This window comes from Danio rerio, chromosome 10, assembly GCF_049306965.1.
Source record: "Danio rerio strain Tuebingen ecotype United States chromosome 10, GRCz12tu, whole genome shotgun sequence".
NCBI classification, from domain to species: Eukaryota; Metazoa; Chordata; class Actinopteri; order Cypriniformes; family Danionidae; genus Danio; species Danio rerio.
This window is the reverse complement of record NC_133185.1, coordinates 24,569,567-24,593,706: the sequence shown is the minus strand read 5'-3', so window position 1 is coordinate 24,593,706 and position 24,140 is coordinate 24,569,567. Positions and strand designations below refer to the sequence as shown.

General features: G+C 37.6%; 2 protein-coding genes across 4 annotated transcripts in view; one reads left to right on the top strand and one right to left on the bottom strand.

Moving 5' to 3' along the window:
* gfra2b (GDNF family receptor alpha 2b) overlaps positions 1 to 16,225 on the top strand; it is a 90,957-nt gene extending 74,732 nt beyond the window's left edge. For both annotated transcript variants that reach the window (XM_688234.9, XM_073914626.1), the window contains exons 5-9: positions 2,630 to 2,739; positions 3,555 to 3,695; positions 3,911 to 4,098; positions 12,466 to 12,510; positions 14,875 to 16,225. In XM_688234.9, the coding sequence (XP_693326.5) occupies positions 2,630 to 2,739; positions 3,555 to 3,695; positions 3,911 to 4,098; positions 12,466 to 12,510; positions 14,875 to 15,027 (637 nt within the window). In that variant the 3' untranslated portion in view covers positions 15,028 to 16,225. The remainder of the gene's footprint in view (positions 1 to 2,629; positions 2,740 to 3,554; positions 3,696 to 3,910; positions 4,099 to 12,465; positions 12,511 to 14,874) is intronic.
* Positions 1 to 23,791, bottom strand: part of LOC141376343 (uncharacterized) — a 254,500-nt gene extending 230,709 nt beyond the window's left edge. The window contains exon 1 of one of the 2 annotated variants that reach the window (XM_073914622.1): positions 23,086 to 23,791. The gene's annotated coding sequence lies outside the window, so the exon portion shown is untranslated. The remainder of the gene's footprint in view (positions 1 to 23,085) is intronic. The other variant, XM_073914621.1, reaches the window with a different exon arrangement.
* Positions 23,792 to 24,140: the final 349 nt, after the last annotated feature.

Here is a 24,140-nt window from a genome sequence, read left to right as displayed (position 1 = left end):
CCTCAATGGGTAAAAGTAGACCACTTTCAATTCAAGGTCCAACACCTCAGGACTACTTTTAACTTGATGTTTACCTTACTTCTGATGAGAACTAACTGCCTGTTTGGGGTCCTGATTCAAACAATCAAGGCAGCAAATCGTGACACCCAATTTTGATCGAAATCTTGTACAAACCACTGCCAACCCCATTATCTGTCTCTGTAATTTGGCAAATGCTCGATTTTTGGTTTGCACTTATGTAACTGAATCTTAATTTGTCTCCCTCTTCTACCCAAACACTCCATGGCTTGGTCTACTACAAAAATCACGTATCTAACTCTCACTATTGTGTGCACAGATATCAGAGTTGACTGGAAGATATAGGATTGAACAAATGAAATGAAATGACTGGACAAAAATGTGGCCCCCCCATAGAAGATCTGTTTTTAATAAAGCTTTAATTACACAAAATCTTTTTTTGTGATCATAATTTCTCCAAAAATAATTGTTACTGACCGGACACTTTTAAACTTCAACATATATGTAAAACAAGTCAGCCAGTAAGAGCTGTGTGATTAATCCTCACACCCCTGATCTCAAGAAGACAGACGCTAGAGGCTGTGGTCTTCAGCATCCTTGTTAGTGTGCCTGCTTCCCACGCCAGAATCACCAGTTTGAATCCAGCTCTAGGCAGACCAAGTTGAATCAGGGAAGTTACATTAGACCCATGACCTGTTGAATATAATGGAGGTCAGCTATTCTGTGTTAATAAACTTAGCTTTCCTTGCCTTAAGAGGCACGTTGTGACAGATGCTAGGATGGTCTGAAATTTTTAATGCTTTGGTTGGTGTGCCTGCCTCTCATGCCAGACCTGCCAGTTTGAATCCCTTCTGTAGAGGGTCGAGTAGAATTGAAGGGGTTACACGTGCTGGGATCTGGATGGGAGTGAATTTTGTGGGATCAGTGTAAGGCCAGCTAGAGAAATTGGCATGTAAACCAACACTTGCCTGGCCTCGGGGTTCACTAGTGACAGATGCTAGAGTAGGGGTGTCCAAATATGTCCCTGCAGGACCAGTGTCCCTCAGAGTTTATCTCCTACCCTAATTAAATACACCCGGCTAGCTAATCAAAGCCTTCAGACTGACTAGAAGCTTTCAGGCAAGTGTTTTGAAGCTGGTAAATCTGTAGGACAGTAGCCCTTCAGCAGCAGGTTTGGACATCTCTGTGCTAGAGGCTGTATGTGACCTTGTTAGTGTCCATGTCTTCACTTCGAAGTTAAAACATGCTGTAAGAACTGAGTAGAACTAGTGGGCATACATATGCCTATATCTAACTGTTCAGAATTGGTTGGGCTTATACAATATCAAATTTTGTGAAATTGTTGTTCCCCGTGCATGCTAAACTGGCGGTGTTAGAACTGACCCCATGTGACAGTCCTCTGCTCTCTCCACTAGTTACACTATGTTAGCAATGTCTCATACCCCAGCTCTGGAAAATGGAGCTATGATGTACTGTAGTTGGGAATTTAAATAATTGAGTAATATCTTTGAACTGCTAGTGCCATAATTCAGAAGCACTTCAGTTCGCCCTTTCCGAGCGGTCCACTTTGAATTGCAGTCTCATCAGCGGGCGCCACTCCTTGATTGCTGATTTTACACACCTTGCTGCTTTCGCCTTTTTTACTGTGAGTCACGGTTGCTCTTATCTAGAGATAAAGCTCGGGGTGAAAATACTGCACAAAAAGCATCAGAGGAACATCCATTTCCATGTCAATAAAGCCGAGTAGAAAGGATGACCTTTTCAGCCAGTGCCCATGAGAACAATGCAGATACCACTCTTTGTTCTGAGAGGTAAACACCCAGCAGGCACCACCTGTGGACCCTACTGCAAGAACGCTGCGGTTAATATTCACACCAAAGCTGAGACGGTGAGCCAAGGGTTCATGCAGCCGTGTAGGATGATTCACTATTAATCAGGGTCTCGGAAGAGGGCACCGAATCTGAGATCTCCATCTCGCTCATGTTATTTGAGGGAAGGCAGTAGCGTGCTATTATTCAGACTTTATGTGTGTGCAAAGTGCTAGGGGAGAGAGTTCATACTCAGGAATAAGTACTAATGTGACCCCCTGCCCACCTCAGATCTAGTGCTCGGAGCAATCTGCTTCTGAATGCACACAACCCCCTAGGAAGAGGCTGTTTGAGGCAGATTGCTTGAGTTGGAGAAATACCACACGGAGTCGAGCAGAAAATGGCCTTGAATTGGAACCCCAATAGACACCAGTTAGGCCTGACAGAATGCGTCTCATATTGCACATTCACTGCAGCATATTGTTTCTGTATTGCATATTTGCGCGCTGATGATAGTGGATGCAATGCCGGCAGTAAATAACTGGGAATAAATCTTCACTTACAGCTTGATCAAAAGGCGTTTGACTCTTGGAGGACCTTTTCCAGCGATAATACAGACGGTGGTTATTTGAGTTTATGGCAATCGGTGCTTCATACAGCGCTGCGTGTCGTAATTGTGATTTATAAATATAGATAGACTAGTAGGGTTATTCAAGCGTGCATGTAAATCCTATTCAGTCAAATGTGCTAAAAATGTTTCGGGCCTCTTAAATTCTATAATTTGTTTTGTTTTTTTGGACTAGATCCAGGCTGGCAGACTTTCACATGAATTGCCAGACGACACCGCATTCAATAACAAGCTGTCCTAATGATAACTACCACGGTTGTCTGGTGTCCTACGTTGGACTCATTGGTGAGTGATTATGGGAAAAATCTGCTGCATGGAAATAATAAGAATTTGAAATTGCATTTTAATGGACTGACTGTTTGGAACATGTATTTTGTCTTCTTTAGCTGCTTTAATTAGAAATGCATCAGGGATTTTACTTTTAAGAAAGATTAGAAAGGGCAGGGGAAAAGATGAAAGCAAGGGGTATTAAAATGTTTTGAAGCCAAGGATCCCCTAATATGATGCCTTTTCCCCCTAATAGGAATACTTAGAGTATGTAGTACAATATAAATATATATAATATATAATAATAAAATAATATTATAATATATAATATAAAATAACCACCAATTTTCCATAGCTAAAAATAAATAGAAAATAATTTTATAACTAATTATATTGTATATATAAAATTCTTTAAACACAGAAAACAGAGCAAATGGAATAAACATTGAAAATGCAAAAAGTTTAGTATTAGTACCACACATGTTTACAAGTTAAACAAGAACTGTATTGTACCCAATTGCTTCTTAATTTGCACAAATGTATTATTTTATTTATCCTTTTTAAGCAATAACTACTTCTACAGTGTAAATTAAGCCTGCAAATCATCAGAGAAAATTATTTAATTGCATCTTTTTAGCCTTTTACCTTCTAGTGGCTTAGAAAATCCAGGGTCACGCTGTGAACAAATATATCTGTAAACGAGAGCAGACCAACAACCTCTGGCCATTATACTGAGCCAAACAGCACATTATACTCCAGACAGCGGGATCTATAAACCAACATGTTCCCATCTCATGAATATTTACGAGGATCTCTACCCTTGGCCCTTACAGGATCAGATGTGACTCCAAACTATGTGGATGCGAGCCACACCAACATCACCATATCCCCTTGGTGTGGCTGTCGAGGCAGTGGAAATCACGAAGCTGAGTGCGAGGCCTTCCTGCGAGACTTCAGAGAGAACACTTGCCTGAGTAAGTGCAGATAAAACCTCACGTAACCTCACGGTTCACGGCCTCAATAGCCATCCTTTGGGCTTAACCTAAATAGCACATTAATGAGACATGCTATGTCTTACGGATATGTGGTCTCTTTTGCAGAGGGTTTATTTTTCCCAGATGAACATTTTGTGGCTTTCTGTGCATATGTCTTAATTTGCATATGTGTGTGTGTGTGTTTCGGTGTGCAGGAAATGCTATCCAAGCTTTCGGTTATGGCACCGATGCAGGTCTAGTTCCCATCACAGAGTCTCAGTCGGCAGTCCCATCAGTACGGACCAATCTGCAACCGGCTATCATCACCAAACATGTCATCAACTCAAATGATGTCAAGCAAATAGACAGTGCATGCGTTTTCTCCACATGTGCTAACCTTCAGGTGGGTGTGCAATTTCTTTATCGTTCATTATATTGATTTGCACGACTATTGAGTCACTCCATACCAAAAAAAAAATCTACATTTAAAAAAAAACTACTTTAAAAGTCAATTATTTGCTGGTTGATTTCACTTGCAAAATGTAAATGGTGAGGTCTTTTCAAAACATAGCTTTTCTTGCTTGCTAATCAGGCCAGCCTGATCAGTAACAACTCATCCAATGAGGTGAGACGGGTGGAGCTTTCTGATCGTCTATCCAAATGTAAAAAACAGGCAGTGTAGAGGAAAAAACATCAAGCATTCACTTCTGAAAACTGCCTAAATAATGAAAGTCAGCTGCCTGAAGATATATATTCAAAAACTGTAGACGAAAAGTATCTAAATGAGCGGTTAACTACACGACAGCAACAACATGGCTGAATATCCAAATTTCATTCACTCATTTATACTATACTTTGCAATCATAACATTATTTTGCCTTGTGTTATGCTTTAACCACAGTATTAGGATGCTTTTAAACCGTTGCTACAGGTTTATTTTTATAATGTATTCCATATTCTTATAATACTCTTATAATATTTTATAATATATTCCATGTCATTTTTATTCAAGTTGTTTACTTTATTAAAAGCCCAAATCGATGGGTCTCTCTCTACATGAGATTTAAAAGTGTCACGACTATCACTGCTCCTTAGATCCAGGGGAAGCTAGTTCCATAGCTGAGGAGCCATAAAGATAAAAGATCTGTCTTCCATTGTGCCTAATCAAGTGCGAGGTGGCACCAGGGAGAAAGAGTTGGGTGATCTAGGAGTGCGAATAGGGGTTAAAATATGAAAAAGCTAAGCGAGATATTGAGGAGCAAGATTATGAAGTTTCTTGAAAATTGGAGTAATGTTTTAAAATCCATAGGAAACTTTACCAAAAACCAGTAAAGCAGATAGAGAAGTGGTGTGACATGCTCATGAGATGAACTCCTAGAGATGACACGAGCTGCTTGGTTCTGAACCAGTTGGAGTTTATAGTAGAAGTTTATAGAAGGAAGCCCAGAGAGAAGTGCATTACAGTAGTCAAGATGTGAAGTAATTAATGCATGGATGAGAATTGCTGTGTTATTAGTTGTAAGAAAAAGGTAGAGAAGAGTAATATTACGCAGGTGGAAGTATGCAGTACGAATAATATTATTGATGTGACCTTCAAATGAGAGTATGCTATCCAAGATGACTCCTAAACTCCACCTGCACAGAGGGAAGAATTGTGCTACTATCAATGTCTATTGTAAAATTATCAGCTTTATTTAAAACACTTTTAGTCCCAATGAGTAGGGTCTCAGTTTTTTGGCTATTTAATTTTAAAAAGTTAGCTAAAAGCCAGATTTTTATTTCAGCTAAACATCTGCTCAATGCTGAAGGAGGAGAAAAACTGGAAGGATGAGTGGACAGGTACAGTTGAGTTTTATCAGCAAAGCAGTACATTTGTTTGTCGTATGTACTGAAAATGTGACTAAGAGGCAATAGATATATGATAAACAGGAGTGGAACCAGTACGGAACTGTGTGGGACACCAGTAGTGACAATCTGAGATCTTGACTAAATTGGACAAACTGAGTATGTCCTACTGAGGCATCTCTGGCATCACAAGTACATAGGTATTTACAGCCTTTGCTCAATACTTTGTTGATGCAACTTTGGCAGCAATTACAGCCTCAAGTCTTTTTGAATATGAGGCCACAAGCTTGGCACACTTGTCAAGAATTTTTACCCATTCCTCTTTGCAGTACCTCTCAAGGTCTAGCAGGTTGGATGGGGGCCATATTCAGATCTCTCCAGAGATATTCAATAGGATTTAGGTCTGGGCTCTGGCTCACAACTCAAGGACATTCAACGAGTTGTTGTAAAAGTACTCTATTGATATTTTTGCAGTATGCTTTAGGTCATTGTCCTGCTGGAAGATGAAACGTCGCCCCAGTCTGAGGTCAAGAGCTCTCTGAAGCAGGTTTTCATTCAGGATGTCTCTGTACATTGCTGTATTCATCTTTCCCTCGCTCCCGACTAGTCATCCAGTTCCTGCTGCTGAAAAACATCCCCACTGCATGATGTTGCCACCACCATGGTTCACTGTAGGGATGGAACTAGTCTGGTGATGAGTGGTACCTGGTTTTCTCCAAAAGTAACGTCTGGCATTCCCTCCAAAGAGTTCAATTTTAGTTTTATCAGACAAGAGAATTTTGTTTCTTACGGTCTGAGAGTCCTTCAGATGCCTTTTGACAAATTCCAGGCAGGGAGTGGCTTCTATCTGGCCACTCTACCATACAGGCCTGATTGGTGGATTGCTGCACAGATGGTTGTTCTTCTGTAAAGTTCTCCTTTCTCCACAGAAGAACACTGGAGTTCAGACAGAGTGACCAGAGGTATTGACCACCTCCCTGACTAAGGACCTTCTCCCCCGATCACACAACTTAAATGGCCGGCCAGCTATAAGAAGAGTCCTAGTGGTTCCAAAAAACTTGAGGCCACAGTGCTCATTGGAACTTTCAGAGCAACAGACATTTTTCTGTAACCTTCCCCAGCCTCGTGCCTCCTATCACAGAGGTTTAGACAGTTCCTTTGTATTCATGCTCGGTTTGTGCTTTGACATGCACTGTCAAATCCTGGGACCTTATTTAAACAGGTGTATGGCCTTTCAAATAATGTCCAATTAACTGAATTTACTACAGATGAACTCCCATTAAGCTGCTGAAACATCTCAAGAATGATCAGAGAGAACAGAATGTACCTGAGATCAATTTAGAGCTTTAGCCAAAGGCTGTGAACACTTATGTACATTTGATATTTCAGGTTTTTTATTTTTAATAAATTTGCAACAATTTAAAAAAAATAATAATAATAAATTGTCGTTATGGGGTTATTGTGTGTATAATTTTGAGGAAATAAATTAATTTAAATCATTTTGGAATAAGGCTGTAACAGTTTTTATTTTTTTTTTTTAAAAGTGAAGCGCCATGAATACTTTCCAGATGAACTGTAGGTGTGGAAATATGATATTTTACAAGTTATGGTATTTATTTTTTTATTATTAAACAAATCTGGTGATAAAAAGCAAACAAAACTACATATTTGATGTATAACATCATAAAATTATTTAACTATCTTCTGAAAACCCTAGTTTTCAGTTATTGTAATGTACAATGATATTTATGCTAGCCCTCACTGGAGGAAAAATGCTATTAAATTTGGATAGTCCTGTACGTCCTGTTCTAGCATCAAATTGCTCGGAATGTCAAGATTAGTGCTAAAACTTGCATCGGGGCTTTATACATGTACAAAAGCAAAACACACAAATTCCATTAAAGCCCACTTAAATCTAGGCCAAACCTTGAGGACATCAACATTTACAATCATTAAAATAACTGAGGCAAGCAGAATCCCTCTATGAAGGGGAAAAAATCCTGTTTTACCTGAAGATATGCAGAGTGTCTAGTGGAAGCAAAAACACGGTTGTATAATTCAGTGCGCAGGTGAATAATTCAAGTACTGAGAGCAACTGTCAGCTCATGCAGGGGCCGTTCAAAGTGGACCTGCAGCTTGGCTGTCCGCATTAAAGAGTTTGTTCAGCCTAAAATGTATATTCTGTCATCCTTTACTGTACTCATCCTTGTCATTTCAGAACAATCAGACTTGCATTCATCTTCAGATCAGATTCTGGATCTCATCAATGGCATGTTTACATTAAAAGTTGGATGTTTAAGATAAAGAGGTCAAAAAATAAATCCATATGCAATCCATCATGTGGTTGGATTGCAATTCTGAAGAGACATGATCACTTTATATGATGAGCAGATTTAAATTTCTCTTTTATTCACATACACACATTGATCAGTGAGCAAAAGCAGAAGCTCTTTCAAACGTGCTTGGCATGCAAGAACAAACCTCATTAGCTGCCCTTCGACTGTCAGGGCAATAGTGAATGTGCCGGTGCATTACTGGGTCAGTCTAGTATCTCACTTTCGAGGTCTTAACCGGGCTTTGCTCTGGGGCAAATAACCAGGATTTGTATGGCACTTAGTTTAAACAAAACAATAATGGTGAACTTTTAGCCCAACAGTTAAAAAGTGGCTGTTGGTACTTACAAAACTCAATTGTGATGAAATGTGACCGTTTTCATTCTGAGGTGAACTATTCGTTTAGTGTGCTGTGTAATACTTGAGAAAGCTGTGTGTCTTGGTGCTGAGAGGCTGCTCAGATGTAAGATTAAAGTGTGAACCCAATGAAAATCCTCTCTCTGTAGTCAACTATTTCATGTTGACTGTCGCATTGATTTTAAGCATGGTTTGGTTGCATGTTTTGGCTTGCCTACAGGAAGCCATGTAATCCCATGTAAATGAATGATGTCATCATAAACACTAATTTGTCAGCTAATCCGAGTTTGAAAGAAGCTGCATTATAGAGATATGGCTTTGTGTGACCACTTCCATCATATCGTGCCACGCAGTTCTGTCCTAAGTCCTGAGGACTCAGTTTATAAGCCCCTGGGTACTGGAGAAAATGACTGTACTCTCTCATCCATGCTGAAACAAATTATGAAAACTCCGCAGACAGAAATATCATAAAGTCGCGCGGGAAATAACTATTTTAATTTATGTCTCTGGCAATTGTCGTAGGAGGCAACAGTCAATCTGTGGAAAAGTGCTTATCTGACATTGCCGCTCATATCTGCTCGATTACTTGGTGAGTTTACAAGTTGAATGTGTTGAACTTGTGCTGGCGGTAAAGGATTTGAGTATGAAATGTGTTGATTGAATAAGCAGATGCACTGAAGAATTTCTCATTGAAGCAGTAACTCCTTATAAAAATGAGCAAAAGCACATCCATTTTATAAAAGATGGTTTTTCATCTCACTGGTTACTTTATTAACTACGCCTAGCTAGTACAGGCAGGGCTCAAAATTGCGAGGGTTCTGGTTGCATATGTGCCCAAAACTTGATCTGTCCGACCTCAAAATATATTTGGGAGCACTTGTGTAAGTGCATAAAGTTGATGTCGTGCAAACCAGTTTTCACAGCAAAATGTTCACCACATGCGCAGAATTAGGAGGCATTCACGCATTAAGCATCTTTGCACCTAAAAACACCAAACGCAGTGCTCAGGAATGGTTTAAAACAGTTGACATGTCAGCTTGCTGTAGTAAACAAAGCCCAAAATGCTTGCCCTGCCTTCAAGCTCTTCTTATTGGCCCACTGCGTTAAACAAGAAAACGAATGGATAGGTTAATATTAGCTGTCAATCACTCAGTCTGATGAGAGGGAGCTACAGCCACGAAAATGTAAAGGTCTGGATCCGACAGAATAAAAACAACATTGGCAGATTTAGTTTTAGAAACCACCTAAAGTTACAAATAATGGCACGTATTATTAGTAATCATGTAATGAATGCCAATCCAGCATTTACACTTTTCGAAGAGTGGATAAAAGACTTCCAGTGTTTAAAGTCTGCTATGAAAATGACTAAAGCCATTTACCGTAAAGCCGGTGGGACGAAGTTTTTACGTACCAGTGTTTGACACTGAATCTACACATTTAAAGCACGAGATGTTCTAACGTTATTTAATCTTTATTTAATCGTCACGATGCTGTCAGTCATGAGACTGACACCACATTCACCATTGCAAAAGTGCATGAATTCACAGAGATAAAAAAACTAATATTGCAGCTCATGAAAAGACCATTTTTGCTATTAAGATTTTTTAAGTTAGGAGCACCGGTGCTATCAAAAAAAGGTTCATTTTGAGCCCTGACAGGGTTGGACCTCTATTGGCTTAAGAGCCGTTTCTGGCACAGATTCAACAAGGTGATGGAAACATTCCTCTGAGAATTTAGCCCATATTGATATGATTTCATGATGCAGTTGAAGCAGATTTATTGGCTGCACAATTTGGGCGAGTTTGTATGAATAGTGGTCTCAGTTTTCTGTGCTGTATGTATCTGCTTCAAGGTTTAATGTGTTGTGTGTTGAGTGATACTCTTCTGGAAACCTCGGTTGCAACTAATGGTTTTTTGAATTACTGCCACCTTTCTATCAAATTAACTATTCATCCACAAAACTGCCACTCACTGGATATTTTGGTATCTGGTAATCCCTAGAAATGGTTGTGCATAAATATCCCAGCAAATTAGCAGATACTGCACTGTGTTACTGTACGCATCAGCACAGCGCATCTCACTTGGGTTCACTTTTGCTGGGCTCGATTTGAATTTTCACAGCAGTTTAGTGCTACATAAAATGGCTGGGATTATTGCTATAGTTGAACCATCTCTACTCCCATGACATCATTATTTTCATTATTGGTCATCCCATCCAGCTCTTGCTAAATCTGCTTACCAGAGGAATGTCTAGAGCTTTTCTACTGACCATAATGCTTCCGTTTCTTATTTCTTTTTCTGGGTGGTATAAAAAATGGGTTAGTTGCCCTTTTTAACCTTTCAGTGATTAGCAGTGTGTATAGGTCACATTTTAATATTGGTACATTTCAATTGGAATCTCACTTGAAATTGAAACAGAAAAAGTATCTGGTACTAGATATGGAACATAGTGGAAAAGCCCCCAACATTGAGCCATACTGAACTGCACCTGTCCTTTTCCATCCAGTGGTTCATCTAATTGGACAGATGCTGCAACACAAGATCTTCTTTTATCCACACAGATGAATGAATTAGTCAACAAATTACTGGAACTGTTCAAAATTCTATTAAACATGACAAAATAGCCAGCCACCTTTGGGAATGAGGTGAACACAAGACTAAAAGCACAAGAGTTTAATGGTATTTTGTAGCTAATGTTGCTACACAAGAGCAGACAGAGCTCAGTTAAACTGGATTACAGATGGTGGGTGAATATGATGCAGGATTTTGCTATGAAATGTTGTGGGCGCAAAATGGCTGCAACTGTTTAGTGAATTTGCCATGGAATGTTTACAGATGAGTACAAAAAGAAATTTGTGTTTTCTGAGATGAATCCATTCCCTGATGCAGTCAGGGATTTGAACGTGCTGTTAAATAGGGCAGTGAAAGTATCAGTTATTAATTTTGCTTATTAATGTCTCGATGTCTGTGAAGTTCTGCTTGGGTTTCAGTTTGTTTGCTTTTGTTTCAAGCAGCTGCTTCACCCTTTGAAGTTGAGTGCTTATCTTAAAAAAAAACTAAGCAGGGATTTCTTTCTTTTTCTTTCTTTCTTTCTTTCTTTCTTTCTTTCTTTCTTTCTTTCTTTCTTTCTTTCTTTCTTTCTTTCTTTCTTTCTTTCTTTCTTTCTTTCTTTCTTTCTTTCTTTCTTTCACATTTTACTTCATTGCCTGAACCGCAGAACAGCTCTAAAAATTGCATGTTTCTTGTGGGAAAAGCAATTCAAAGAATCAATCAAGCAAACCATTGTGCAGTTTTTCATAGACTTCTTAATTATAGATTTAAATAAATGAGGCTGTAGTTGTCGTTTTCTTGAAAAACTGGGACGAAAACTTACATTGTATAGTAGTAGTAGTTGTATTTAATATAAAAAAAAATTTTCTCCAAAGGTTAAACTACATGGCCCTACTTTTGACATTAAGACTTTTATTTTTTAAACATTTCTCTTTTGTTGCCAACAGGTTTCTCATTACAAATTCAAGAACATTTTAACAAGCATTTTTAAATCCCCATTATACGGGACATAACTTTTAAGGGTAACATGAGTTGATATTTGAGTTGGCATTCTAAACCAATGTAAAACTAACAAAGCAAATGTGACTGGTCAAATAATTTCTATTTTCAGTACAATCAGCAGATATCTGTTGTTGTTTTTTTTTTGTTGTTTTTTTGTCATATTTGCCAATGTCTGTCCCCCATCTGTCATTGGTCATCTATGCAGACAGTGCCGCCCCCAACTCATCCAATTGGTTAAGACAGTGTTGGATTGTCAGGGTTGTTTAGAGACTCAAAAACACACATTATCCTTACATGGCATTCACACTTTTTGTTTCAGTCTAAATGTAGTCATTCCATTAAAAAGCATAAATGCTGGATTTTCTACAGATAAAGGTGTTTACATAAAAGCTTTTCAGTCTGATTAAGCTGTCAATCATCTTACTACTAGATTATTTTTTTGCATTTAAACATTGTCAAATTTTTTTCTGAGCAATCAACCAACAAATGTCTTACAGTTTATTCACATTAAGCTAGAACACAAGTTTAGTAATTGCCAAATGACACACCTCACCTTTAAGATCCCTATTACACAGATCCTTTACAACTGGGTTTACTTTAAAATTCCAGAACTGGGGTTATTTATACAACGGGATTATGTTGCTAAAAAATGCTAAAAATATGATTGATATGTGTTTTCACAGGACAGTGAGCAGAAATGTTCTAACAGTTTTGAATGTGCTGATGAGGTAAGACGCATTTCACCTACACAATATATCGACATAATATAATAGTATTACGATCATTTCATTTCCTACTTGTAATTACATGTGAAAGTCTAATTTGAAAGTGTTCACACCTTTTGTCGTGCTATGCTTCTCTGTGCATGTTTAGTAAATACAGACAGTAGTGTTTTCATGGCAAAAGACATGCGTTGGCATAAACTGTTAATAAATCTGCCCCTAATTATCTTTGAAATTAAATTGCATGAACCGGTCCCAGGGAAACACGGTGGCGCAGTAGAGCTGTCGCCTCACAGCAAGAAGGTTTGCTGGTTCAAGCCTCGGCTGGATCAGTTGACATTTCTGTATCGAGTTTGCATGTTCTCCCCGCATTCGCATGGGTTTCCTCGGGGTGCTCCGGTTTCCCCCACAGTCCAAAGACATACAGTACATGTGAATTGGGTAGGCTGTGTATGTATGTGAATGAGTGTGTATGGATGTTTTCCAGAGATGGGTTGCAACTAGAAAGGCATCCGCTGCGTAAAACATGTGCTGGATAAGTTGGCCGTTCATTCCGGCGACCCTGGATTAATAAAGGGACTAAGCCGAAGAGAAAATGAATGAATAAATGAACCTGGTCCCCACTTCACATATTTTTGTGTATATTGCTTAAATGACTAAATGTACCATTTCTGGAGATCAAAACCATTAGTTTCATCCCAATATCATAAATAGATGACTAAATATATGGTTTAAAAGGATAGTTCACCCAAAAATTTACTTAAGTCATTTACTCAACCATTACATGTTCCAACCCATATTTTGTTTATTTCTATATATGTATTTATCATTATTATGATTAATATTAAACATGAAAAAAAATAATTGAATAATATTGTAAACATGTAACCACTGACATCCATATTTATTTTTTTACTATAGATGTTAATGGTTACAGGTAGGCCCATGCAGAATCTTCGCGGACAGAAAGCCACAGATTTTTAGTTCATTATTAAGTCTATTTATTTAGTTATGTAAATGTTTGTAAGTTATTATACTCCTAAAACCATTCTGCATAAATCCGCTTATCTTTTACAAAATTCTTAGCAGAAACAGCAAAAAAAAATGTCCGCAGATTCTGAACCCTAGTTACAGGTTATACAACTTATTTGGAACAAGTAAAGGGTGAGTAAATGATGAAGCATTTTTTTTTTTCATTATTTTTGAATGAATATTTTTTAACTTTAAATGCTAATATCTTTATTAACTTAAAGAAATGTGTACCTCTAATTTCTGACATATAACCTGTTATGTCAATAATAAATGTGTTTTTTTCTGTGCACTCGATGCATAGGTGGTGATTTGGGGTTGTCAGATCAATTGAGTTTTTGTTTTTGTAATAGTTCGATAGAGAAAAGTTTCAAATGTCATAAATGTTAAGCGTAAATCCTGTTACACTTATTTAGTATTAAAACATTCATTTGACTACTAATGTAATTTACTTAATGCGTTGTGAATCGGTGAGAGGAGTTAACCAGACAGTAATGTAAAAGTAAAGGCTGATCTATACTTCTGCGTCAAACGCCGGCGTATGCTTCGGCGCTGACGCATAGCCCTTCGCCGTGGCCGTCGGCGTTGCTGACGTGCACCTCTTAAAAAATGTAACTACACGTCGCAACGATGTGTAGTGCAAGCTCTGTGATTGGTCAGCTTGGTAGCACTGACGAGTCTGGGCGGGACCGAGAGCCGCTTGAATGGTGCGAGCCTGATGGAGCGATTGTTTACAAGTGTGGAGTCCCGTGAAGGAGCTCATGATGGAAAGTTTTGTGTTTACCTCATAGTTAAAGTTGTTGCACGTCCGCCGGTTCCTGCCTCAAAATGAGCGAGTTTAAGCCATTTGTACATCCCGGAAGTGTTCAGGAAAAGCAAAACAGCAGCGAAGAAACTCGACACAGAGGAACATTTACACCTCACTGCCAACTAGCGTTTCGGAAGTGTTAATGCAGACCAACAGAGACAGCGCGCAGAAGTATAAATGCACAGCTACATGCGTTGCATGCGCCGTGGGTTACGCCGGTCACTTGACGCAGAAGTATAAACCAGGCTTAAGCGTTGAACTTCTGCAGAGGTGGAGTTTAGCCACACTATTATGTAACAAAGTAACTCATTCCACGATCTGTGCTGCCGTTAATTATATGCTGTTTTTAGATAGAGGAAGTTTTTAGTTCTGAAATCTGATGTTCTCATATGACTCATATATGTGTGATGAAGTAAAGTTTAAATTCTTAGTCGGATGACATGAGGATAAGTAAATAATGACAGTCCTGACTTTGGGTGAACAAATCCTTGAAGCAAAGAAGATAACTAAAAATCCTTATAATATGTCCACAGAATGTGCTAAACCGCAATATGGAGGGTTCCATTGACTCGGTGGGCTCTCACCAGGCCGACAACAACAGAGCCAGACACTCATCTGTGACTTCAATCAGTGTTTCTGCCGCCACACTGACACTGGCCTTTGCACTGGTCAATCAGGGTCTGTAAACACAGCCTGACTCTACAGCACCAGGAAGCATCTGATGGATTCTTCTGACCTCAATCAAAGGACTTCTCTAAAGTGACATTGATCTTTCTCTCTCTCTAAGTGTGTGTGTATGTGTGTCTCACACGCCATCTTTAAAAAAAACAGTCAAAACAAAAGAAAAAAAGAGCTCGTAACAGACTCAAACACCACTGCCCCATTCAAGAGAAAGAAAGGAACCACTGGCAGAGAACTTCTGAGAAACGTCATCTTTTGAGGAAAGAAGTCCACGATAGTTTTAAAGCTGATGGACATTTGATGAAGAACTTTGATTAAAAACAGCCGGCCAACCATCGACAAACTCTCGCTGTATATTTACCTAGAGAAATAGAGCATTCGTCAAACAAACTCTTTGCTATCTCCCCACGCACATCAGTACAGTAGTGCTCACTGCCTCAATCATAACCAACGATTCCATGTAAATGTTTCTTTAGTTTGAAAAGAAAAAAAATTGTGCCCTTTTTAATCATTTCCTGAGTCTGTTTTTCAAGGATTCATCAGCGACACATTTTTAAGCTACAATCCGGCTGAAACGACTCGGACCATACTGCCCTGTGTACAATGTGTATAATGATGTTTGTAAGTATATGGGATTCTTTAAGAAAATGTCAAGCTTTTTTTTTCCTGTTTTATCTCTAAAAGAACCTTTAGCATGTGCTGGAAAGCCGAAGACGTGGGGAACCAGAACAAAAGCGGAGAGCCATGTGAAACGTATCACCATGGAGAGCCGTCAGTGCCAATGATGTTCGTCTTAGGCTGTTATTATGTGTAATCATTTCTTTCTCGCCAAAAGACTTGGATTATATTCAAAGAAAAGTGCTCCGGGAGAGCGGAACAAAAGATCCATTTGCAGAGAGGGTCAATTGTTGGTGTATTTTATAGTGTGCAATCTATCGTGTGGCCTTACTTTTTTTGTCTTCGCTCTGTTCCTTTCTCTTATGTAATGGTTTCAGACCATAACACTCGCAGAGTAACGCCAAGACAGACAGAGATGATTTCGAATGATCAAAAATAACAGCTCCTTCGACTTAAAATATATATATATAAATAAATAAATAAAAGTCTTGGTTCATTTGTGATGTTTTAAAAGGGGGCAAGACAGAGGCTCAAGAATGTGTCAGAGATATTTGTTTAAATCTGAATAAAAACATCCTAGTAATGTTGAAGAAGTCCGAGTGATTATCTTGGAATAAGTTCTGAAAATTTTAAGTAGATATTTACACCCCCTTCGAATGTTATCACTCTATTGAATAATCATTATCAGTGGTTATCAGCTGATAGATATGGGCCAGTAGGAGCCTTCTGTGCCATTCATTCATCCACATGGTCAATCAGCAATACTGAAAAGACTAGACAATTAATGGGAAATTTAATAAATAATATAAATAATTTTGTTAACTTCCAGTTGCAACCATATGTGATCCATGGCTGATTAACTATGTGGATGGATGATAAAAACCTTCTAAGCCTACTAGTGGGCAAAGAAGGCCCCTACTGGCCCATATCTATCAGCTGATAACCACTGATAGCACCCATTCAATCCAGTGGTGACATTCGAATCGGCTGATATTTAACACTGGAGTTACTAGAATTGTAATAGCATTAGTCATTTGGACCATTCATTATAAACTGTGTTGAATTAATTTGACTGTGTCATGGTTGTCACGATACTGGAATTTGGTACCAATCTGTACTGAAAGTTCAAAAACGTCAATTTCCTGCTAATATTTGAGCGCTGTTAAGCACATTCTTAAACAACGCTAATTTGCCATTGTGTTCCCCTGCTCAGCAGAAATTACTGTGATTGGCCGTAAAGGGCATCAGTTCACCAAATACACTGGAGCGTTTCAAGGTCACGTCGATCAGCTGGTTTGTCTTTAAGCTGACATATGAGGAAATCCACTAAGGAATCGCGGCTTTAAAATGTTTCAGTGTCCCTATATCTGTGGGTACACTCAGGAAACGGCGGTGAGTTTGGTGAACTCATGACCTTCACAGCCAGTCATTTCTATTGTGAACGTGAACACAATGGCAAATCAGCAGTGTTTAAGAACGTGCTCAACAGTGCTCAAATCCTAGCAGGAAATGAACACTTTTAAACTTACAGTATAGATTGGTACCGTATGCCAGAATCATGACAACCCTAGTCACATTTTTTTGTATTTAAGCTTCAAATGTTGTAATATTTATGGAGTCATTATGCAAAAATACTATATATTTTTTAAATATAGCAAAAAATATAGGTGGATAAATGTTTCTAGACCACCCCTGAAGGTTAAAATCTCATATTGTACAGCAAGCAGGAGAGAAAAGTTTTACTATCAGTAAGTTTTTGTTAGCAAAATGTTGCTAGGCAACATATGGGAACTAATTTTCAAAGGCACAGAAAAGTTCAATTTGACCATTGTGCCAATTCAAGGAATAAATGTTAGAATGACATACTTAGACAATTAGGAAAAGTCAGGGAACTATAGTTATTTGTCAAATTTATTAAAGTTATTACAATACAAACTTGACAAACATGTAGCTCTAGTGTTAAAGGCAACATTCAATTAAAATCTACTATTCAACTTTGTTTGATCAGGGATTTGATTCAGCAATTTGCGACAAAGTGCAACAATGCATGCAACTTTCCCAGCCGGCGAGGACATTAACATGACGTCAAATTGATGTTGTACCCCAACATTGTGGGGATGTTGCATTTTTTTGCCAATGAAAATCGGGTTTATGTCGAAACGTCATTTTGGTTGCTATATCTGACTAATAAATATCAGTATTTGACGTCAATATGACGTTGGTTTAAGATGTTGGCTCAACGTTGGATTTTGGTCACTTCCAACATAACCTAAAATTAACATGTCCTTTGACGCTGGCTAGGACATTGAATCTTGGTCACCTGATGTCACAACCTAAATCTAACCAGTCAGGTTTGGCACTGACTGTTTTTCCCCCCTTAATTTTATATGGGCTGCACGATTCTGGCAAAAATGTGAATCATGATTTTTTTGCTTAAAAAGAAAGATCACGATTCTTTCTCACGATTCTGTAAATGTAAAATAAAGGTTAATATTATTAGACTATAATTATTGTTAATTCTCAAACATATGGGAAAACAACAATAATCATATTAAGCCTATGTGTAGCTCTACTGTTGCTTAAAATGCTAAATTTTGTATTATGGTGGACTTGAACAGACTTTCAATATGTCCTCTTTGTTAATTCACAGTAAAATGATGACATCAGAGTACAACTATCCATAATTCTGAAGTTAATTTATTATGTTTAAGAGATGTGCTTGTCATTTGTCATTGACAACATTATTAGACCATTATATTTCCATTATATATAGGCTAGGATTGTTACACTGACACAGTAAACATTTATTTTCATGCACAACACTTTGTGTTTGCTATAAAAGAAAAAAAAAATCATATCAAATGCTTGTCGTAATCATAAATCTAAAATGCGATATGATCATTTAAATGATGTGCGCACAGGTTTTACTTTCACTTCCGAGTGCTGCTCATGGCTGCTGTCACTGTGAGAAAAAAATACATGCATGCAAATCCAACCTCTCGCATGACCCTCAATTGATCACTCTGTGCAACAAACTGAACGTTATTTACAACTTTATTACCTGTTATTCACAGCATATGCAGGTTCTGTTCACTAAAGTAGGTGTCATACGTGCATGCGCGCGTTGTCTGTAGTAAACAAACGATTTCGTGACCATAAACACATCATTACATGAGGACGGAAATGACATTTTGGGTGAATTATACCTTATAAATACAGTATGTGACACTTTTTAAGCCATTTGAAGGTGTCAATGTTGCAGTGAAGACATGTGCGGCTGCCTTTTCTTCTCTCCTGACCCTGTAAATATAATTGGCTGAATCGTAGAAAAAGCAGAGTTGGGATCGTGTGTTGGGTCGAATCGAGATTGTGATCTTTAATTGATTAATCGTGCAGCCCTATGCTGATAGACATATAGTGATTAAAAAGTCTTTCTTAAAACGTTAAACTATCAATAAACCTCAAAGCAAATCACCATATTAACTTTGATTTAAAACAAAAAATTGTGTTTAAAAATGGCACTTTTGTGACATTATGGAATATTAAAAATCACTTTCTTCTTTTTTAGATTTTGTATAATACAGGATTTTAAATCAACAACACCTCCTAGTACTGAGGCAAACTGATCACAAACAAAGGTATACTCTTTTTATTTTTTGTTTATTTGTCTATTAAATTAATTACTTTGAGTCAATAATCAACTGCATGTCTACCAAAAGACTGTAAAATCCAGCAAACAGCTGTAAAAAAGCAGCACTGCACTACAGAGATCAGCTCAAGGTTTGATGATAATCCTTTGCTTTTGCGAATGAAATCAACACACAAACACATGAGCACAGTCGCTGTCAGATGTTTGCTGCCAAAGTGCCTGGCAGCTGTAACAGTTCAGCTGCTTCCATTATGTTACGATGCTTTGGCCTATCTGCTGCTGGAGTTCCAAGTGTAATTTTTCTCTAAGATCATTAATGCATTTGAACATTTTAACTAGTCATTTGTCATTTAAATGGCACTTTTTATCTTAAGTAAAAAATAAATACTAGCAAAACCACATCATCTTGTTGAACAACATCCCCTCACAACCTATTGAATTCTCAGCAGCCACAGATATTCATGTTCTTTTGCCTTCAAATGTTTTTTTTTTTTTTTTTACTTTCAAAGTGCAGTTGACTCCCCAATAACAACAGTTACAGCTTCAAATCATCTTTAACATCTCAGTTTGGATGGCTTGAGAGTAAAAAAAATAATTAAATAAATAACAGCAAACTTTGAATTTTGGGTAAAGTACTGTATATATTCTCATGAGACTCTGCATATATTTAGCTGTTTCCTGTTTGCCATCTTGATGTCCTTCATCAGTGATTTTCCATCTGCTCCATTTCCTCCAACATCCACCCATCATGTGTCTATCTTCACTCTCTTCACTAATTTGTCTCAAAACATGACAGCTAATTAATATGTTATATATGCCTGCATCTGCTGTTCAACTACAGGGCTAGTTTATAACTAGATCTACAAGCCAAAACAACACTACTTTATCCTCTTATATGACTCCTTATTACATCACAGACAGAGTATTTGTGAACTTGGCTGTATCTAATCAACAATGCGCATTTAAAAATGAACCATTAAACTCCTTAAAAAAAGTTTATACGGTCTTACAAAATGAATATTACAGTAATTACTCATTTTTGACAGTCCAGTAAGCTTTCTGGTGCAAATACAGTCACAAAGACTTGATTTGCATGAGAAATGAACACTCGCAATATATGTGGACTTCCTGAGCAAATCTGCCTTCATTGGTTGTGATTATATATGCATAGTCATATGCAGGTGCTCATCCATTTAGCTTCCATCCAGCCACAAGGACTGCCTGCGGCCTTCTGGGGGTTCATCATACCTGCTGGTTAACATCTGCTGAGAATTGCATTGCACTGCATAATGAGGTGCCCAAATAAAGAAGAGCTTATGTAAAAGAATGACGAGCATGTCAAATAATAGCTCTGTGGTGTTTATGCAAGTTCTCATACCATGATTATGGATACATTAGAACTAATGTATGGCCGTCATTAGCTCTGTTCACACGATGTCTGAGATTTCAGACATGATTCAGTTGTCTGAGGAAAATTTAGGAAATCCTAAAAGATTCCTATAATCAGGGAATAATTTAAATATATAATCAGCTTAATTTGAACAAATGTCAGATACTCATGGCATTAACTTTTGCCAGATCATTAACTGATCTGGCATTAACTTTTGCGTGGTGATTACCTGCATTGGTTTGTGTGAGAGAAAGTGGCCTCCCTAAATAATATTTGTATTTTCAAAATGCCACCCAGGCAGTTAAACACGCGCACACACACACACACACTCACATATATACATATATATATATATATATATACACATATATATATATATATATATATATATATACACACATATATATATATATATATATATATATATATATATATATATACACACATATATATATATATATATATATATATATATATATATATATATATATATATATATATATATATATATATATATATATTAACCGTGAGTAAATCTGATTATGAGCCTGATCAAAAAAGATCTCGAGAGAATGAAACTGCGCCCCTGAATCAAAGCGATTCAGTCAGTGGTGTAAGTAAACTGAATAGTGAGGTTTCGTGCAATTTATGTTTGTAGCTACATATTTGTTTGTTTGTTTTTTATCCATGGCTGACCCATAACGTTATATTGCAGAAATAATTAAAGACTGTTTAGAAATTTTATGCATTTTTTTTTTTTTTACTATAATCGATTAGTAACATCATGTTCCGGGAAAAATAAAATTGCGTGGTGGATGTCAGTAATGGTAACTTTTATTTCCTGGCTTTGTTCTGGAAATTATTCATTTACCAATTAAGAACTGCCTTTAATCCTAGGTTAAATCTGTGGCCTTCGATTGATGATTTGACATGCTTACATATGGCCAATTAACAGATGTCAGCAGATTTCAGACACTCTCCTGCAGTATGACTGCAGATACAACAATTGTCAAACTATGAAGCAACAGAGCACAGAATATGATGATGCGATCAGCTCGACAACTTCAAACCACTTCGAGGAAATATCACAATATATGCTTTTTAATCAAGGCATGTTATGAACAAAATTAACATTACATATTTGTTTTTTGTTGCCTGTGAGATATCACTTGAGAATGCAATGATGGATGACGTGACATGTCTTTACGGACATATCAGTGTATATCTTGTGATATAAACTTTTCATTTATCCAAAACGACTTACAAATGAGGATAAAAGAAGTCATTTAATATTAATAATATTATTATATATTTGTAACAGTTTTTAGTGAAAAGAGAAATGTAGTAAAGATTGTTTTTCCAACAGGTGATTTGTTCAGATCATTTACCTGCGTGAAGCACACTCAAAATTGCAAAGTGTTTTGCAGGAAACATGCATGTTTTTGTCGGGTGCATATGGAGAGGAAAAAATCTCCTATAGGGGTATTTAGATTTTGCTACGTCCTAAAAATATTCTTAAAATGATAGCATCACATTTTTGCTGAAGATTTGTTGGCTGCACATCCATGATCCACTCACACAACCAAAAGACTGCCCACTCGCACAACCATTGATACAGCATTTTCCAAAATACTCAATACAGCCCATCTGGCAGCAGCAAGACTGTATCCAACAACCGCCCCTCATACCATTGTATAGTTCACTATTTGACGAAACAGTGGACACTCAATCAATCCCACAATGCACCACAATAACAAGTGTACAATAAAAGGCAAGAGAATAGCCATAATGCACTGTGAGAGTTCTCGCCAAATACATTTCTGCGTCTGACCACAATATGTCCTATTGATCATCTGCAGCCAAATTCTATTGGTGTAAGCTGCAAAATACATTTAATTGTTAAGTTAAGATTTTTAAGGCGTCATGGTGGTGCAATGGGTAGAACAACTGCCTCCCAGAAAGAAGGTCGCTGGTTTGAGCCCTGGCTGGGTCAGTTGGTATTTCTGTGTGGAGTTTGCATGTTCTCCCTGTCTTCGCGTGGGTTTCTTCTGGGTGCTCCGGTTTCCCCCACAGTCCAAAGACATGCGGTACAGGTGAATTGAATAAGCTAAATTGGCTGTAGTGTGTCTGTAAATGCAAGAGTGTATGGGTGTTTTTCCCAGTGTTCGGCTGGAAGGGCATCCGCTGCCTAAAACATGTGCTGGTTCATTCCATTGTTGCGACCCTTGATTAATAAAGGCACTAAGCCGAAAACAAAAATGAAAGAATGAATGAATGAATGAATGAATGAATGAGAGCACACTACTGTAAGTGTTAAATATCTATCACAGATTCTGACCAAGTACAGCAATCATCGGAACTGCCCGGTTGACCTTTTGTCTACAGAAAATCATTAAAACAAAAAACTCAATTTGCTTATGGTGGTGTCAAGAACAATTTAACCAAAGAAATCTGTCAATTTCTTTTTCTTAGAGTGCTAATTAAAGGGTTAATGTATATGGCCGAAACTGATGTCAGTGTATTTGCTACAGCCTAAACTTTTTCTAAAGTAACATAGTCAGTGCCTTTTCATTAACAGTTTATTTTAGGGGAAAACTTCTCTTATAGTAGAAAAAAAATATACAAAATTGCCAGCTTGACATTAAAAAGTGAGACAGAGTAAATTATGGATGTGTCAACTCAGCATGACGTTCCTAAGTGCTTCTTCTAAGTGTTGATTCTTGAGTCAGTTCACCCATTCTGTCATCAAATTCGTGTCATCACCCCAGTTGTTGGGAACTTTTTTGATTTGCTAATTACATATTTTGAGAAATGTCTAAGGTGTGTTTTATAGGAAGTCAATAGTCTTCAAGATTGTTTGGTTACCAACTGCTGTTTCCAACCTGTTTTAGGCTGCACAGTGCTTTACAGTTTTTTTTTCAGTTTCCTCTATACAAACCAATTGTGTCTGAAATGTCAGTAATTCAAATTATGAAAAAAAAAAATAAAATACAAGACTGTGTTTAACAACTTTTTAAGGGGTAAAGAAAAAATCCCATGAAGCATTGCAAATAAAATGACAAAAAATGTATCTATTTATACCTGTTGGCTGGGGCATTTTGACTATATTGACAATATAAAAATATAAAAAAACTGACATCATTCATAGTGACTCAGGAAAGAGAGTGTAAAAGAGCCCACCTAATATAAAAGAGCTGTTTTCCTCTCATACGGTAGCTCACTGAAGCTAAGCAGGGAGAGCACATGGGAAAGCTAGGTTGCTGTCGGAAGTAATGTTCAACCTGCAGTCTGTGTGGGTCCTAACGCCCCTGTACACTACCTGACAAAAGTCTTGTTGTTAATCCCAGTTGTAAGAGTAATACATATTAACTTTACTTCTAGTTGATCATTTGGAAAAGTGACAGAAGGTACATTTTTCCAATGAATCATCTGTTGAACTGCATCCCAATCATCACAACAAC